At 38.7% G+C, this 19,078-nt stretch overlaps 1 protein-coding gene across 1 annotated transcript in view; it reads left to right on the top strand.

Annotated features, from left to right (window-relative positions):
- Window positions 1-14,526, top strand: part of SPATA6 (spermatogenesis associated 6) — a 35,291-nt gene extending 20,765 nt beyond the window's left edge. The window contains exons 11-13 of the mRNA XM_057379950.1: window positions 7,828-7,927; window positions 10,524-10,591; window positions 14,216-14,526. Coding sequence (XP_057235933.1) covers window positions 7,828-7,927; window positions 10,524-10,591; window positions 14,216-14,396 — 349 coding nt within the window. The 3' untranslated portion in view covers window positions 14,397-14,526. The remainder of the gene's footprint in view (window positions 1-7,827; window positions 7,928-10,523; window positions 10,592-14,215) is intronic.
- The last annotated feature ends 4,552 nt before the right edge of the window (window positions 14,527-19,078 follow it).

Here is a 19,078-nt window from a genome sequence, read left to right as displayed (position 1 = left end):
GTGTTATACAGAGATTAGGATGTATCTGGAGTTTGAAGGAGGTTTCTTTGTCATCTTGTCTGCCTCCCCACTCTTCTGACAATGTTTGTGCATTAGTTACCCATATCTGGGGAAGAGATATTGTCATGGTAACTTTTTTATCCTTTTTTCAGCTGGGCTGCTTTTGGAGGGGTTGGGGCTAAATTATATACACATTTTATTTAAAGCTGATGTGGTGTCTTCTACTGATAGCAGGAAAGTCTTGTATGCTGTGAGCTGCTGTTACATGCATAGTAATTTATTCCTCTGCCAGTTAATCTTGAACTTGTCTGAATGTTCTTGCTTTTTCTCTTTRTGAGCCTCTCTCCAGTAGCGATTTCTGATCTTGTGAAATTATGTTTTTTCTTCTTATTAAAGCAAATGTTCCCAGCTCTTCAGAGCTGTAACATCTCTTTATGTAAAAGATGTAACCATTTACTTCTGTCATCAGAAAAAATTCAAAATGAGAAGTAAAGGGCATAGTCTAAAAAAAATTGATCTCTGTTTCGTGCTGCTGAGATAACAATGGTTTTAGCTGATTGTGTACTGAGAGTTATACTTGGAATGACAAACATGGTTTAGAGGTCAATGTTTGGAAATGCMTGCAAACGCTGCTGTTCAGATCATGGAAATACAGAGAAAATCAKTGCTCTGAAAGTAGAGCAGTGTTAGTGTAATTGCAAGAATATGGACTCTTATCTCACAGTATTTGGTGTTTATTTCCTCAATTTTATTTTGAATTACAAAGACAAATTGCTTAGCATATCCAGGCTACTATTTTTGATGCCAGTCAACCCACAGTCAATATGAAACTTGACTCCCCACCTTGACCTTTAGTTCCCTCTTTTCCTTTTCTGTTTTTAAAAAGTAGTGTGAAGTGGCTGTCTGCCTTCTTGGGAGTACTTCCCAAAACCCCGCTGTGTAGTTGTTAAGTCACTGCAATACTTTTCAGTGAGACAGAAATTGGGGTCTTGTGTAAGGTCCTCTGAGCCCTTTTGTATCCTTTCTGGCAGTTTCCAGTCCCTTTCTTTGAGYTTGCTAGAGAGACCACTAATCAATCCTCTTCCCCTTTCCTCTGGGATTCATTCAGAAGTAGAACTGTAAATAGATTTACTATTGAACAAGACAGGAAAGTTTTGAATATTGTGTTTTCATACTTTCTTTTTACATTTTTCATTATGGACGTCACCTGAGGAAAGCATTTGCTGATGTTGAAAGCTGACACTCAGCAGAGTGATGTGGCCATGCAGCCCTCCAGAGGTCCCTTCCAGCCCTCACTGTTCCATGATTTTGTGAGGTTTGATTGCAGCTCCTGTGCAAACCTGTGGCACAAACAAACCCTCGAGTTCCTGCCCATGGTGTGTGACCCACATTGTGACAAGGCAGTTGTTTGCTTGGTTGTGCAGAGAGGAAAATCGTGGRTGCCTTGGGAAAGAGCATTCATACTTTGTTCTTTCAGTGCTGCTTCAGGAAAGCAAAATTGGAGTCCAGTCCTTGCCTTCCTGGTGCACAGACATCCTCATGCACTCCTGGAAGATGTTTTTCTTGGGGACTTACAAGCTAAGCCTTCCTTGCAGCACTGAAACCTGCAGCAAAGTACCTTTTAGAAAGAAAAGGAGAAATAGTGAGATGGATTCCATAAGATCAAGAAGTCTTTTGAACAGAGCTGTGTGTTGGCACAAGAAAAATCCTTTCCTCAAGATACTACAACAATCATGGGAGTATTTGACTATTTCTGTTACATGAGAAGCAAAGCTACTTCTCGTGCCATTGGGATCAAAGGATTCTTTTTCCTACTCTGGAAATAGCATGCCTCTGCTTTTGTTTCCAGATTGAAGTGCAGTTTGATGGCTTTTTTCATGTTCTCCTGATTATGCTGCTGCTATGTGATCTTACCTGCTATAAAATTTAACAAAAACCTAAGTTCTCTTTGAAGTGAGACACAGGTTAAGTCTGGATCAGATGGCCTTCTGTAATACTTCTCTGTTGTTTTACTACCATCTTTTCATATTCTCTTTTTCCAAGTGCTAGGGAAATAAGAGCATGAAGTTAGATATTGCTAATGATAGATACACTGATAGATATTAACAGATATTAATGAAATACTAGATCCTACATGAAGTCTCTGAAAACACCAGTTATCAGAATTTTTTGTTTCAGTAATTTTGAAATGTATCATCCCACGATCTTGGGGGGTGTTTCTATTGCATAGCAAAATGCAGAAACAGGTGGTTCACCTGATACTTTAGAGACTGGCATGCAGCCTGAGACAGGGTTTGCTTCTGTGAGAGGGTTTGTTTTAAGTTTTGAGAACTTCCTACTTCACAGTATAACACTGAAAAATATTGCAGACTTCTTAGGAAAAAAGCTTACTCTCAGGAGTGGCTGCACCTTGATTTCCWGTCTATTTCTAGCCATTTGAAAGTCATTATTTTTGATTTTTGGAATTAATTTTGGTAGGAAGGTTTGGGGTTTATCAATCTCACCTCTTGGGAAAGTTTACTTATTTTGCATCCTTTAAATATTGACTTCTGGAATCAGCACTTGAAAAATCAGTTATTTCATACTAGATTCTGCAGAACTGAGAAGTACCTAAGCCTTGTTTCATATTTTTGACCAACGTTTGTACTATTTGTCATCTTCATTGGTTGATTTTGCTGCAGCAGTAAGTAAATTTGAAATTGATTGCTGTCAGAGCCATTTTGTGTATAAATTAATAAATTCAGAGAAGATAGAAGGTAATGGAAAAGCTTCCAAAGAGCATAAGGAGGTGCAGCCAATTTGTGACACACTAATGATTTAGTACCACAATGACTTCAACCTTTTGGGAGCAACTGCTCAGCTGGAGTATTGACTTTCAGTGAAATTTCGGAAGCTGCCTGCCATTAACTTTCACTTTTTACATGATGTATATTGCCACACTTTTAAGGGCTGGGTATGAAAAGGAGGGGGGAAAAAAGCATTTACTCATTTAAGAACTCAGCACCGAACATGTCACTAGTGCTTCAAGGCCCAACTGCAAAACAGGGCTTTTGAACTTAGAAAAGCTRCATAGAAAGCATGAGCAATTTTACCCTTTTTTCATTTCTTACTGAAGAGGTAGAGCAAATTGAAACACAGCAAGGCTGTCAGCATCTGCTTCCAAATATTTAGGCTTCTGTGCTTTGATTTAAGGCCCTGTCTGTGTGTTGTTGTTCCTGCTTCGTMGTAGTATCGTGTCACTGTGAAAGGAGCCAACCTCCTCCACTTAAAACATTGTGTGAATGCAGGGGGTTTGTGTTGGTGTAACTTCATTACAATTCAGGCTGCTATGTACAAACAGAGCCTCTAAAACACTTCAGGGCTGCATCATAGCCATCCATCACCTTAAGAAGAAGCAAACCAAAATGGTGTCCTTGGCTAAACAGACAGAAAAAACTCTGAAGTGTGGCCCAGCTTTTCTGTTGTTCCTCCTTACAGACCACTATGATTGCAAGCTAAGTCCATCCTACTGAATTACCTCTTAAATAGGAACAAAGCAGCTTCCTTCCCTACTATGAAYGCTGAATAAATACCTGCATAGATATAAAATATGTGAGATAGATTTTTTTTTAATTTCAGAGTTAAATATATTTGGTTTTGTTGAGACTCTTTACTCTTCCATATGTAAGGTCTTGCAGATTGTGTTTTTTTCAGGTTATACTCAGATTTAAGTGTTTTTATTCCCTCTTCCCCCCATTTACAGTAGCGTTTTCTCCAGTTGAGAATCTGGTACTACAGGACTTCATTGATTTCTGTCCTCTGATAGTTTGTCCTTGTATATGGTTTTGCTCAGCATGACGTCTGTGTCTTTGAAGCTGATGAATTTTTGTGTAGGCCACATGCACAGAATTGTTCCCAAGGCAGGGAGGTGCCATGGTGGGGGAAGGGGTCACGAGAGCCACTGCAAATATTCTGCAGAAGGCTTTGGCATTAATTCTGCTGATGTGAAATGTATTAATATCTCCTGCCGAAATGTGATATTAATGTTTTTGCTATGTGCAAGTGGATGATTGGATTGTCTGACATTTAAAAATTCCTATTTATTACAGCTCTCAAGTTTGCAAGCTGCTGTTTGAGTAGAGTACATGGGTGGATGTATCCTGTTTGCATTTCTAATGGAGTATTTCATCCTAATGGATAAAATTATACGTGAAAATAATCTTTAGCACAAAATCTACACTGTCTGTTTGGCTTCTTTTTATTTCTTTTATYAAGGTAGATGTTGTCTGTATGACCTTAAAAAAAATCCTTATCTCATAAAAGAAAATAAATGCCTTTTAGCCACATTACAAGGGAAAATGGTTCTGTTTCCTTGATCGGACTCAACACAACATCTTTGAAATTAATCTTGAAAAGTTYTCTGATTGATCTGGCTTTTTCTAGGTCACTGAGCTATATTTCCAAAGTGTTTATACAATCTATTGGAATCAATAAACAATTTAAACTGATGTAACTGCAGAATGTTTGCAAGTCCCAGGGAAAATTGAAAGTATGACAAAGAATACAGCTGTAGAAGTTTATTTCGTTTATCAGGACAAACAGTCATTGAAATGAAATTACTTTCCTTTGAACACTGCAATATGATAGTGACACCTTAATCACATAAATAAGTAGCTGGTCATTTTAAAGAGTTGTTATTGGTGATYTTGAAATTGAATCCCTTTATTTATACTCCAAGAAGACGTGCTATAAAGCCTGTTTTATAAAGTATTTCCAATAGCAGAGTTGGAATATCATAAAAAGGTTTCACTTCAGATTATAGCAGTTACATTTCAGGCATGATTTTATTTTAGTTTGTGTTACATTTCAGGCATGATTTTATTTTAGTTTGTGTTTCATGCATGATGTTATTTTAGTTTGTGTTTCAGTTCATAAATATTAACATTATACTTTAAACGTGGATTTGACTCTATAGTTACTACTAAAATTAGACAATAAAAATACTAGAAAAGCTAATGAAAAAGAAGCTGAYACCATTTTTAATCACACTTAAGCTTTTGATTTTTGGGTTTTTTTGTATATAAAGTTTTGGGGTATGCGTGAGTGGCCAACATTTGTTATACCACAGCGCACACTAGTGGATTGAGCCATAAAATCACCTGGAGAAAGAATTTAATAGTTCTCGAATTAAGTACTTAAATCTTCTKGCAGACATAGCCATGTATTTTCTAACTGAATACAATAGCAAGACGGATTTTCTTTTTTCTTTTCCCAAAAGTAAATGCATTTATCTCCAAGGATATTTGTAAATTTACTATTAATAACAATGATCTGAAATCTTACATACAAATTACATAAAATTTATTTCCCAAGGGCAATCTATTCCAACTTCTCAGAGCAAGCAGCCTGAGTGCTAGAAGAGCAGCAGCTGCTTTATAAATAAGAGAAAATGCCATGACTTCATGGCTCTATCTTTTATTTGTCAAATGGGAAATGACTCACTCTTATTGCATCTAGGATGCAGATTTTTAAACGTGCATTTCAGAGGTCCTTTAATATCAGTAAATGTTGTAAATTCTAATGGGAAGTCATAAGATGATGGTATCACTGCAGCCCCTTTTCCTTACCTCTCTTCTTTTTAAAAAAGAAAGTGGTTTTTTTTCAAAACACAGGTGGTGATAGAGCACACGCATTGTAATGCAGTACATCAAATGGGGTTTGACTGCATTAGGGAAATGAACATTCCTTCCTGCTTAAGGGACGCAGACTTGTGTTTCTTTAAAGGCAATGCTTTTCTCCCCTAACAAAATTCACAAACCATTTTACTTTCTTTTAAAAAAAAGTTGCAGGAGATCTTTTACTTCAACAGATTGCTGGATGCTGGTGTGCAAAAGAATTGTACAGAATGAATTTGCTGTACATGTTTTGGAATTTGGAATTAATTGTACAGAATGAATTTGCTGTACATGTTTTGGAATTTGGAATAAATTGTAAAATTCTCAGGATAGCAATATGAATACTATAGCACACTTGGTGAAAATGCCTGCTTGTAATGATCCGAGGATAAAACACGATAAAATCATCAGAAATATGGAAAAACAGCTCCCTATAGATTTTATGTTATATGCTTCCAATATTGTGTCATTCCTTGGCACCCTTTCTTGAAGAAAAATAGAAGCATTCACAAATAGATGAATTGATTTAAAGAAACTCATAAATATGCTGAAAATACTGGAGTTGTTTATAACCAAGAGAGATATTTTGGACATTAAAGCAACAATAAGTGAATCCAAATAAGTTGTTTAGATAAAAGAAAGTAGAAGATTACTCAAAAGCAGAGAACCGGTCATTTTCTAGTTATATTTCAGTCTCTGTCTCTGGTAATAAAAGGCATGATCTGAAACACTGCAAAGAATTCCATGCCTGCAATCTTCAAGGTAATCTGGCACTTCCCATTTTCAGGATCCTGCTTCTATTAATTTTAACATTGCCAGGCTGCTTGTTTTCTCTGTACTGCAGCTTTCTCTGTGTACTTGCTTTGTTCTTTTTGGAAGGAGCTGGGCAGTTCTTCAGCTGTMCTGAGATATCTGGAGGTTTGGTGAAGGTGAACTGAGCCAGGCACGATCAGTCTGGGGATTTGAGAGTGATAGACTGGATAATGCAGGGAGTGTGATAAATTGGAGAGAAGAGGGCAGAGGAACTGGCAGTCCCAGTCCCTGTACAGAGCACACTGTGGAATCTCAGGGCTCAGAGTTATGCTGCTTCTCCACTGAATCAAATTTGGGAAGCTACCAAAGCATGTCAGTGCTCCTGGTGCTSCTAATCCAGCCAGGGAATGGCAGCTCCGTGCTGCTGCTGGCTGCTGTTCATCAGCTCAGATTGCACAGGCCTGGTTTGCCAGCTCACAGCTCGCCCAGTGACCCGTGTTCACGTTAGCATCACATCACATCATGAGTTCTGATTTTCTTGGTGCAAAGTCAAGCTCTCAGAGCTTAGGAAGCATAGAAATGAAGATGCACAGTCTTGATTTGGTGCTCTTTTTCTGTCCAATGTGATGAACTTATATAAGGAAGCRTTTCATAACTTTCCCCCAATTATTCTTTTCTTCTATTGGTATGTCTTAAAAAAAAACAACCTAATAACATGTGATTGGCATATAAACGATCCTATTCTTAAAATCTTAGTTGTCTCCCTTAACAGACTATTRATGTGAAATTTCTGCCAGCTTCTGAACCTGCTGAGAAAGATGAGGGCTTTTTTTAGCAAAGTGAAAAAAAGATGTGGTAAAAACATAAAAGGGTAAAATCCAAAAGTAGCTGTTTAAGTTAGTCATACCAAGYAAGCTACATGGTTTTTAATATTAGAAAAAACCCTTAAAATGCAGTTCCTCTTGAGAAATAAAGACTGAATTTGCAGGTTTTTACCTCCATGTTTTCCGATTTGCATGCATTGGGGTTACCTTCCTTTTGATTTATTCCAGTGAAAAGAACTTCATGTCTGCAATACTTCCTTTAAAGAGAGGAAAATGAAACCTGGTCATTGGGAATAGTATAGCTTTTCTGTTCTGTAGGGATCACACAAACATTACAGAAATATTATTCCAGTTACAAAATCATGGTTTTCTACATTTTGCATCTTCATTGGTGTTGTGACTGCATACTGTTTATGCAGTGCTTTGAAATGTTTCTTTACTTGTACCCCAGAGGAGAAGAATCAAATCTAAACAGTGTGTGTTCCAAAYAGAAGGAAGTAATGCATGCTTCATAATTAAAAGGAAAAGGAAGTCTGAATCAATGAGCTTTTCCACAAGAAAATATTTCTTCTCTTTGTTTTTCTTCTTCCTTGCAGATTTAGCACTAGTTGGCCTTCATCAGCAAATGGAGATGAGATCCATAAAAGAGTGAAAAATATTTTAAGGACACACAGTGCTAGACAGCGCCTAATATTTGTAAGTTTGACTGCAAACTAAATCCTTTCTTCTCTCCTAAATGGCTGAAAAAGAGAGCTGTTCCTAAAGTCTTGGATTTATTATAATGTTGTCCTTTGAGACAGCCTTGATTGTAGAAATATGGATTTGGTGTGTGAGCTGAACTGTTTCGCACTGATTTCCGAGGCCTCCTTATCTTTAGTCTTTATGGGCAAGTGGTACAGGCAACCCTCTCATGGYTTATTGAGGGCAATTATATTGAGATTTGGGTTTTTTAAGATTCTGATTTTCCACTTCCATTTTAAGCAAAAAATGTTACAGATGTGTAGAACATCAAGGCTTAACATGTTGTGGAGCTGCACATCAGCAGCTGCCTGTATCCAGCTGTTTCACGAATTAATGTTATTCTTCAGATATATGCTTCTTTTGCCTTAAYTACCTGGCTTTCAATGAACAGAGCTCTGTATCTAATGAGATTACACCCAGGAACAGAATATTTTGCCCTTGATGAAATTCTGAGGTGTGGTTTTAGACAGACAAAAATTTTTCCAATTGTGATTTTGCGAAACAGTTTCTCAAAAAAAAAAAAATGCCAGAGCATTGTACCAACTGAATAATAAGATTGTGCATCTGCAGAGAATTTAGAGTGTTGACTGTGAGGTGGGGCAAAAGAAAGGTAAGATTAAAAGGATGTGGGGATGAGAGATTATGTTATAATGATTGCAATGATGATTATGATATAAGATGATTAGGAGCTCTGGCAAGCTAACTCAGAAATGTTACTGATGGGTTGGAAGAGATATAAGTCTCCTAAAGTGRAGAAAGGCATCATGTCAAATTCTTCTCTGATGTTTCAATGAACTTAAGATAACAAACTGGATTTCCTGACAGTCCAGCACTTACATTTAATGAAAGCTTGCACAGCCTGAACTATCTTCAGTGGCCCTTGACTTCTTTCTTTGAACACTAGACCATGACTTTATGATAAGGAGAGTTGGATGACTGGTTACGTGGTGTCTCCATACATGGTCTCTCTTCTTGAACTTTCTGTTTGCTTTCTCTTGGTGCATCTTGTCGCTTCCAGGATCAAACATTTGCTGAACCCTGACAGAGATTAATAATCAGAGATGAAGCTTTTTCCTCTTCTGTTGGAAAACTTCATGTTTCTGCCCTAAAAAATCCARCTGTTAGAGTATGGGGTCTTGAGTTATCAATCTGGTAAATGGGTCACCTTGAAAGTGAAGTGCATTGGCAATGTGGTGAGCAGATTCTGGCTCCAAACTAGATCCTCTTCCAAACTTTGAAAGGTTAAAAGTRTCTCTTACTCTGTTTCATTCCAAAGAGTCAAATGCTAAGTAACCATTCCCAGAAGCGTCCAGCTGTGTCTTCCAAAAATTCATTTTCATAGTGCTCTGTAAAAATAGTGTAACTGGAGCTCTGCTGCAGATTCCTTGGGGTGTCCACTGTACCTTTTGCTGTGACATTCTGACAGTATCTTAATGTTTTCATCTATTTTTTGCTTTCCAGAACATAATTTGCCTCTGGCAAATGCTGCAGAGTTTTATTTACCACCGTACCCCATTTCCTCTTCAGTGCTTTGTAGTCTGTGACTGCTGAAGGAAGAGAGCTTTCCTGTTTACAAACACACTTATTACCTTGTRTTTCACCACAATAAATTCTCTCAGGTTTTTCCTCATCCATATGCTGCTGTTCAGCTTGCTCTGCATCTTGCTGCCATCTACCACTATATTTATTCTCTCTTCTCCCAGTTCTGTGTTACCAGCAAGTGTGATTATTTTTACTGCAGTCTTTTTTCCAATTATTTCTCCTATAGCATGAAAGATGACTTTGTTTACTAATCCTTACAGCAATTGACTTGTGCTGAAAGCATCATTTAATATCACCTCTTAAGCAGGGTCTTTGCTCTTCAGAGTAGAGTGAATGTGATTGTGTGTGGTGGAATTTCTACCATCCCATCTCAGGTGAGCAGCTGGCTGCTCCCTCCACATGGGTGTTTTGTTTCTTTCTTACTTAAGAGGGCAAATTCGGGTTAATTAATGYCTAGATAGCATTTGGAAGGTAAAACTGCATTCTAGCAACTGAAARTAYCTGACTGAAGGGTCATTAAGTGTATCAGATTTTTYTTGAAAGYTCARTAAGCATGTACTCATCCTTGGATATGGAWCTGAAGAACTCAGATGTGCAAAATGCTTGTGTCTGAAGCATGAAATGCATGAAATGGATAATCATAAGTTTTAGGTCCTTTTTCATCTTTCCTGCAAGAAGCACAAAAGCAGTAAGCAGTAGGTTTCATAGCATTTTGCCAACATGTTTGTTGGGAATTATTGAAGATTATTGTGCTGTCTGCATATTTCTCTAGATCTACACTGTCTAAAAATTCTTTCCAGTTTATTACCTGAAAATTATTAGCTGAATTGTACTGAACTTAATTAAAAGTGTTCATAAATGGCATTTGGCTCATTACACTTTGTCCCTTTCTCCCCCAAGAAATGTAAGCACTTTAATAGTCCTCTAAATGGAAAGAAAGTATTTGTGAAATGAGATCATTGTAATCAGAAACCAAGGTAATGAGAATTTGATTTCTGGGTTTTTTTAGGATGATTTGCCTCAGACAAGAGAACCTTCAGATAATGAGCCCTTAACCATGAGTGAGCTGCGGAGCAGGTATGGAGCTTTTTTCTCTGACCAAGACAAAACAGTCATACTCAATATTGCCCTTTAAATTKAGCTAAAAATTYCTCTTCCTCTTGAGCTGTGTCATACATTGCACAGGGAAAAGGTTTCTGTAGGAATTAGTCATAYCAAGCTTTCTCACCTAAAAGCAAAATGCAGTTAAATATAATTATGCTTTTGATGGTGTTTGGCACTGTGTCCATGTAGTCTTCATAAAATGCTGGTTTGGAACTGGACTTGGTTATAAAAATGATTCTTGGGCAGTAAATTTTGGAATTTGTCAACCAGAGAGCAAATATCACTTTTAAAATCATCARTTGGTTATTTTTTTCTTAAAACTATGGGAGTGCAAAAATAAATTTAAGTTCATTTAAAATTACAGCAAGGTTAGTGATTCAGCATTCCTTCCATATTCTAGGAGCTGTCTTGGAAACCGGAGATCTCAAAAACCTGGTTAATGTAGATTAATTACTCTGTGTACTCCTCACATACATGACCAGMGATTAATGTGAATAATTTTCTTGTAAAATACTGATTGATTGATTTTGATGAATTCTGTAGTTGAAGTTACCGATATTGATGTTCTCTGTCTATGCACTCAGTATTTTGTGCAATGTTTTGGGTACCTGTTGKAGGAAGGATATGAACTCTTTTGGGCTCCTGTGGCCTTTCTGGTTTTTTTTTTTTATAATAAGGAAGAAGTTGTAGAACTGGGTGCTATATTAGTGGTTGCATTAGAAAAGGTTTTATTTTGATAATTAAATGTGGTGCAATGATTTCTTACAAAGGCATCCCAAATCACCACTGTATAYCCCTGAAAGGAGGGTGTTTCAATATGGGTACCATAGAAAACTTCTACTTGCAATTTGTAAGGCCTAAAAAGTTCACTTATGATTTGCTGGCTTTTTTTTAATTTAAATTCCTGTGATTTGTAATCAGCTCTGTATTCCTTCCAAGGGATTACTTGGATTTCCATGTGGCTGTGAAATTGCTGCTGCAGTTTTGTCTCCTGTACCTGTGCTCTCTCCTGTACTCTGTGTAGCCTTTCTGCTCCCTTCTCCTTTGTCCTGACAGCTGGTGCAATTAAATTGTGTAGGATGTGTTTGTGAGAGAGAAAGTGCAAGTTTTTGTTTTGAGGCAGCTTTGGGACTTTGAGATTTATGCTGAAACTGCAGACCATGAAAAAAATTGAAAAACAAACCCTAACACTCCAGAATCCTGAAGTGATGGGATATGAAATGTGGCACTCAGGTTGGGAAAGGACTGCTCCTTGGGTTTAGAGGCCAGCAGCACTGGGGGTGAGACATAAAGGGCTTGAGGACAGACAGATTGCTGAGTGTTTGCCACAGTGCWCATAAACAGGATACAAGGACAGAGCCAGAGTTCATGGAAGGACAGGGTACTGTCGACCAAACACTGGCAGTAAAGTAGATGGATGATTGAAAACCGCTGGGAGTAAGGAAAAGGTCTGTGTTTTGTGAAATATTTAGTATATGATTCACTCAGAAAAGAACTTCTGGGACTCTTAAAGGAGATGTATGAGGGAACAAAAGCATATGACAGGTATTTCAGAGCAGGGAGTTGCGTGCAGAAATCCTGCTGTTAATATGATTTGTGAGTGTAATTCCCAGATTGCTTAGCTCAGGTTGTCAGCTGGTTTCCAGTTGAGRCAGGAGAGGGACTCTTCTCTAACTTGGCTGCAGCTTTGTCCAGGTATCTCATGTACAAACACTGGCTAATGGAAATACAAACACACCTCTGAAAAGAGAAGGGAAAATTAGGCTTCTGTCTTTTTATAAGTCTTTGTCAGTACCAGAATAAGGAAGTTGTAGAAGTTACTTCTAGGGTTTGAGTCTTTCTTACAGTTGAAGTGGTGGGATTTTGAATGTCTCTAGGTAAATTCAGCTTTTAGGAGAAGAAAAGGCAAGCACAAGGCTGCCTGCTGGAAATGGATTCCAAGGAGAGGAATGTCAGAGGTGTTTGTTGTGTAGTTACAAGTGTTGTGCCTGCTTGTTGGCCTGAGAATTCTCCATCAGGAGTGAGGTACCACAAACTGCAGGAAGSAGGAGGTGAAACTGCAGTTGTTGATGAGTCCCCAGGGTGTTGACTTGTGTGCATTTAACACAGSCCTGTATAACTTCTCTATTGATTTTGTTTGGTAGGTTGGTTTCTTTGTGTCCAGACTGTGAAGCACAGAACTCAGGATGATATAGAGCTTTAAATTTGCTCCATGCCACTGACTGACTTTAAGTGATGGAGCTTTTTTGAATAGGTGTGAAAGTGGCCTTCCTCTCTTTCTAATATTGAAGCCACACAAGAGATCTTGTTTTATTTGGTGTAGGTTGGCATCACCCTAATATTTGAATGTAAGAAATCGAAAAGCAAAAGCTATTTCTTTGTTTTCCATGGTACAGTGGAAGCTTAGAGATGTGAATTTAGAAAACTGATTCTACATCTTYCTCTTCTTTCCCTTTTCTGTTCTTTAAGTGAAAACCTTGTTTTGATGCAGTTGGATACATGTATTCATAGATTTAATATAAGATTTCTTTCAGTTTTGTCACGTGTTGCCAGATATTAACTTGAGGACGAAGTTTAAAGTACAGGTTTGATCATAGAAGACACKATCATTAATAAATTATACATATATAAGAAAAATGTAAAGCTGCCSTGTGAAATGTAATCCATTTCCTAACTCAAGATGGTCACCTTAAGCTGCACATWTCCAGTTTCATTTCCCAGACTGAGAACATTTACAAAAGGCTGGAGATARTTCAGTCCTAATTTTTAAGTGTCTTAAGTGCCTAAATCTCTGAGCAGATGTGAAAAATGTCACCTCGGTTGTAATTTTTTTCTGATGATTTTTGAGCTTCTTGTTTCATGCTTTATTACAGCCAAATTGCTCATTTAATTATATGACACAAACCTTTGTTTTGAAAATATCAAGAGGAAGCAAATAGTCATGATGTTTAGATATAAACTATTCAGACTTGTCAGTGTTTTGTAATGATTTTCAGAGTATAAATTTCACTTCACAGATCTAGGAAATAATTTCTCAAAGCAAYTGAAAGATGAGACTGTGTTTGTGTTTAGTATTAAAACAGGGACACAGAAGATGGGGTGGGGAAGGAACACTGGATTGCCACTATATCAAAATGTATTTGGTCGAATACTTAATCCAAGATGCTTCCGATAGAGCACTTTACAGCTGCAACCACAGTAATTTAATGTCCCCCTGATAGATTGTCTTCATATTGAAATAGCTGCTTGTGGTTACAGTTTAACCTTCAAAGGACACAAAAATCCTATCGTGTTGCTCTTGCCTAGTCACGCAGCCTACAAAAATACAGCAAAATTACTGCAGCTTCTCTGAAAATCAGTTCTATTTGGGGGGCATTACGAAGTGTACTCAGCTAAGTGGGGGAGGMTTTGTGTGAATGAATAACATGGGGAGGTTCCCATTTCTTAAAAGTAGCTGCAGTGCAGTTTTTATTTTGGTTTCTGGATGGTAATCTGTGTTTAGCAGCTCTACATTGGTATTTCTGCTGTYTTTGTGCTGCTGATTCCTCTTCCATATCTTGATTTGATCATTGTTTCTTATCTTCTTTCCTCTGACAGTTCTCCAGTGCAGCAGAACGCTCCTGTTCGCTCGGATATTGGTGAATATTGGTCTCGCCCTGCAGCAGTATACAAAGGGAAGCCTCTCAGAGCAATCTTTGAGGAGAGTCTTGGAAAAATATACAGAGACATGTAYGAAAAAACTGCTGGTGTTGTTTCAGACCAAGAAACACATTACTGAAAGCAACTCACCTGAAAACGCACAGTAGACAGTATCTGTAACTAAACCTATTTTTATATAACAATATTTGTACTCTATTTTTTAAGGTGTCATTATGGTTAGGCAGGGATTTGGATATATGGAGGTTTGGGCTGGGAAAAGGAAGTGATTAACATTCACGCCCAAAAAAAGAAACAAAAAATCCCTAACAGCAAGCACCTCCACAGATAAGCAAGATGGTGTTGCTCCTTTGAGACTATGAAAATAGAGTCATTTGAAGACAAATAGTTCTGCTGGACATTCCTGTCTGACATCAACTCAGGTTTCAGCTGCAGCCAGTTTTTATTAAATAACTAAATCTGTTTAGCAACATAAATGAAATTGGTTGAAGAAGCAATATCTCCTGGTGGTCAGAGAGGGGAAGGTGAATGTGAGAGTTGGTTTTAAAGTGACCATCTGGGACAAAGAGAATTGTTTTCTAGAAAATTGTCTTTGAATTGTTTAATTTGGAGAAGAGCACAAACTCTGCTAGTGTAGGACCTATAAGCATATATTTGAAGTGGTTTTGAGCACCTTTAGTCACAAGTGTTCTAATAGTGTGAAATTTTATAAGGAAACCATCCAGCCCAGCAGCCTTTGTGTCAGATGAAAGGTCATCTTCACACAGCCTTTTGCATTTGAAAGCTCCTATGTTCTTCTGAATGCAGCCATGACATTTGCCAATACACTTGTCATTTTAAAAAATACCAATAAGAAAGGATTGTGCAGGGGGGAAAGACCAGAGCTAGTCAGCTTCTTGTGTTCTGTACAGGCCTTCTGAAATTCCTGCATCACAATCCCACCTAATTTGGAGCCTGTCCTTCCCTGTCTGCTGGGATCCTGTTGGCAGAAATCACTTCGTTTTTGCTAAAGGCCACCAAATGTTCATCAGCAGTTCAATGCTCTCCCCTGGGATGGAACCTTTTCAGCCTTGCACTGAGCAGATCCCACATTAGCAGACCAGGGCAAATTGCCCATCCATTGAAAAGCTGAATGTTTTAAAAGGGCAAGAGTGTCCATCTCCTGCTTCCCCCTCAGAATGTGGAAAAAACAAATGCGTGTTCTGGCTGCCTCCCTATCTGAGCGAGCAGAGTCGGCTCCACCGATGCCATTTTACCTGTTGTGATTAGATAAAGGATAAAGTTAGCAGTACAGATGGTGCAACATATGACTGGAACCTGCCAGCATGCCTAGATAAACAAAAAGTTGGTCTATTCTGCCTTCCCTCCTTTAATGCTGAGACAACATAATTGATTTGAGAAAGCAGTTGGTGAGCAATTCCGCTGGTGGGGGAGCACGTGGAAGGGCTGTGTGCTGCTGTTTCAGGCAAGGGCACTCTCAGAGGAAGTGTCTCACATACAGACAGACGTTTCTGTTCCTTGTAACTGTTGAACCAGTTGAAGTGGATTAACAGTGATAACTTCCTGTCCCTGCTGCCATTTAGCACATTAGTGCTTTCAGAGGGCATTAGTTGCACCATGTCATGCTATGGAGAAGTGCCGAGTCACTCTGTGAGGTAGCAGGATGCTTTTCTTTTTGCAGAAGTGAAAAGTAAAACTTGCCCAAGATGTGCCCCTGAAGGCAGGGAGGCCATGGAGTGTTGTGCTACCAGGAYCTGGTGTTCACTGGCCTCTCCAGTGACCCCATATTAGTCCACAAAGGAATAGTTTTCTTGCTATTCAGAGGAGTGGTTATATTAAAATAGATCCTAACTAAACAGGGCAGATTCTGAGAGATACTTTCCAAAGTTTTGGCTTAACATTAATCTGTTGAAACCTGAAGATCTCCTGTATGAGTTTGAGCTGCTGTTTCCTGTATGAGTTTGAGCCATAAGATTCAGTTCTGTTGTCCTGGTATCATGCAGTTTTCATTCAATATTCTCTGTGCATTYCTTCCCCAGTGTCACAGCTGAGTAAAAGTTAGTCTTCTGAAGAYTGACTGCTCCCCTTTGGCCTGATCTGGTTCTGTGACATAGAAAACCTGTTTGATTTTTCCCTCCCCAACAGTCCAGCAGATTTCAGTCCCTGTTTATTCAGTGTGTAAGGATGCCTGAATGTTGAGGGATTGTTGTTTTTCTGTATGTTTGATGAAGGACACAAGTTGCCATGAATTCAAGACACAAGGAGGGTGGCCACTATAAAAAAAGAGGGATCTTCCTTTTTTTTCAAGGGATCCAGAGAAATGGCAGAGGAATGGTATCTGTTTAATTCCCCCAGCTAAACAAATGAAACATATGGTCATATGGCAACCTTCAGTTCTCATCAGAGATGAGAAATTTTCAGCAAAGGTGAAAACTGCATGGGAGAAGTGTCATYTATTGAATTTTGACCAGTATGAATATTCTCAGTGTAGCCTTCTTGTGCAGCATAACAACAAATGGAGCCGACAGACTCTGAGTGTCTTTGGCCCCGCTCCAGCTGGGACAGAGATGTGTGTTCAATGTCTCTCTGAATAAGCTGCTGCAGGAGATGTTCCTCTCCTGGGTCAGTCATTCTACAGCTCACACACCATGATACAGCAAAGAGTGTTCTCTTCCAAGCTCTGTGCTGGAAATCCAGTTTAGTAAATGGAAAACTTTCCTCTGGCTGTGACTTCAGACCCAAATTACTGCATTCTGTCCCCAAAATCTTCAAGGCACTTTGTTTTCAGAAGCATTTTTCCTTTCCCTGCTTGCCCAGGTAGCCCTGCCAGCACACACAGCTCTGAGCAYGGCTGCTGCTCTGCCCCTGCAGCCTGGGAGAAGCGGAGGTTCAGGCACTGAACCAACACAGTAATAAACTGTAATTGTTTAGTGCACCTTGCCTTCTAATACGATTTAAATCCCTTCTATCAAATGCAAATTTCTGGGTTCCTGAGTGGAGCTTTAAATAGCATTTCCTGTGCTCGTTCCTTATCTTTTGCCATCCACAAAGTTGTTAGTGACAGTGGGATGGCATAATTCCACCCCCGTCATTTTAGCTCCTAAAGGAGAGCTGCCTACTCAAATCTGGCAATAATGGGCCAGATTAGGAGTGAATTAGTGCTTTTCTGTAGAGTCTGTGTCTSTCTCTTGCCCTCCCCAAGTTATTAGCCCACGAGTATTCTCACCAAAAGCTGTTCAGCAGGCAGTGATGCTTGCAGGATGCAATCAGTGCAATATTTTAATCACTTTCATTTTAGTGAGTCAGACTCTGCTTCCTACTTGTTCCCTTCCATCTCTCCCAGGAATAACTTGGTGCAGTTTAGGATCTTAGGCTGGCTTTAGACAAACTGCCTGCCTGTGTTCAGTAGAAATGCAAATCCTTCACTGAGGAGTAGCTGCTTTGGAAATCACTCAGTCATTGACCTGATGTGAATTAAAYGAAAAATGCCAAGCTCTTTAATGATTTGCCTTATCTAAATTTTTGACTTAGAGGAAGAGGAGCTTAAATTGCTCCACTGAGGATAAGAAGCGTAGGGATGGCTGGAGTAATGGGACCAGGTAGAAGCAGCTTTGTAAGATAGATGGGAAACACTGTTTGTGCTCCAAAGCTGAGCAGCTTGGGAAGTGATGAGGGCTGTTCTTTAGATTGTGCATCACATGTTTGAATTTTACTATTACTTCAGAGGCTTCCAAAATTGTCAGGGGAGAAAGAAATCTACTTGGAGATGTTGGGAATCTATTTTTGGGATAAAATAACAGAACATTTAGCTCGGCTCAGTATTAAATAGTCTYTTCCAAACCCCTTCTCATTGTTACYTCAKCTGTAAAATGGGGAGTTTGTGCTCTGTTGAAGCTTAATTAAATGACTGTGAAGTGCTTTGGGATCCTGAGGTGAATGTTAAAGGAATTATTTTATGGAAGCCTACTGAAAAGTCCCATCTCATCTCCAGGTTGCTAAAAAGGCTCTATTTTAATTTTCCCAGGTTTATTATGTTTTAATCAGACAATTATTAAACAAATCTTAATCAGATTTAATAGATTTCTATCTTGATCAGAGAGGGCTAGAAAAGATAATGAGCTGCTTTACTACATGTGCTCTTAGAGCTAATCTTTGCAGTTGGCATCTTGCTCAGCTTCTGTCTCCTGAATGATCCGGGTTCATATCCTGACRCTGATTGCTCTTATGATATCTTTTTTTTCTTTTTTTTTAATATATATATTTTTTTTATCCTGATGCCTTAGTGCTGTTTGCTCTGTGTACTAACCAGCACTGTTAACATCTCTCATATCATCTGTCCTCATCCTCTCCCCAGGAACAAAGGGTGCAGTGTGACAGTGGAAAGTTTTGTGTGGTGTGCCGTGGGTTTGTCAGAGAAAGTAGGAAAGAATCTCTGCCTTCCCACTCCATGTGCAAGGAATGACTCGGTACATAATTCTGCTCTTCTCCATTTTTAAGTTTGAAATGTTTTCTGAAATACTGAACTATGCAACAAAATTCTCAGCCTTTTAGCAGTGGTCTCTTGCTGCACAAATCTGGTTATGTGGAATCTCTGGGTCACAGAAAAGGCCATGGTGTTAATTACTTCAGTGGTGATGGTGTGATCATTTTCAATATGCTGAGATTTCTCATGAGATTTGTTTAGTAATCAAGGAATTTGAGGAAACTTTCAAGTCAATGAAATGGAGCCTCTTGGTTCCAGTGAGAGCASTGGAAGGTAAGAGAGAAGAGCACTTTTAGGGTTGATCTTGATGAGCTGCCTCC

Source organism: Malurus melanocephalus, unplaced genomic scaffold (genome assembly GCF_030028575.1).
Source record: "Malurus melanocephalus ecotype Western Australia unplaced genomic scaffold, MMel_1.1 scaffold_427, whole genome shotgun sequence".
NCBI classification, from domain to species: Eukaryota; Metazoa; Chordata; class Aves; order Passeriformes; family Maluridae; genus Malurus; species Malurus melanocephalus.
This window is presented reverse-complemented; position numbering and strand designations above follow the sequence as displayed.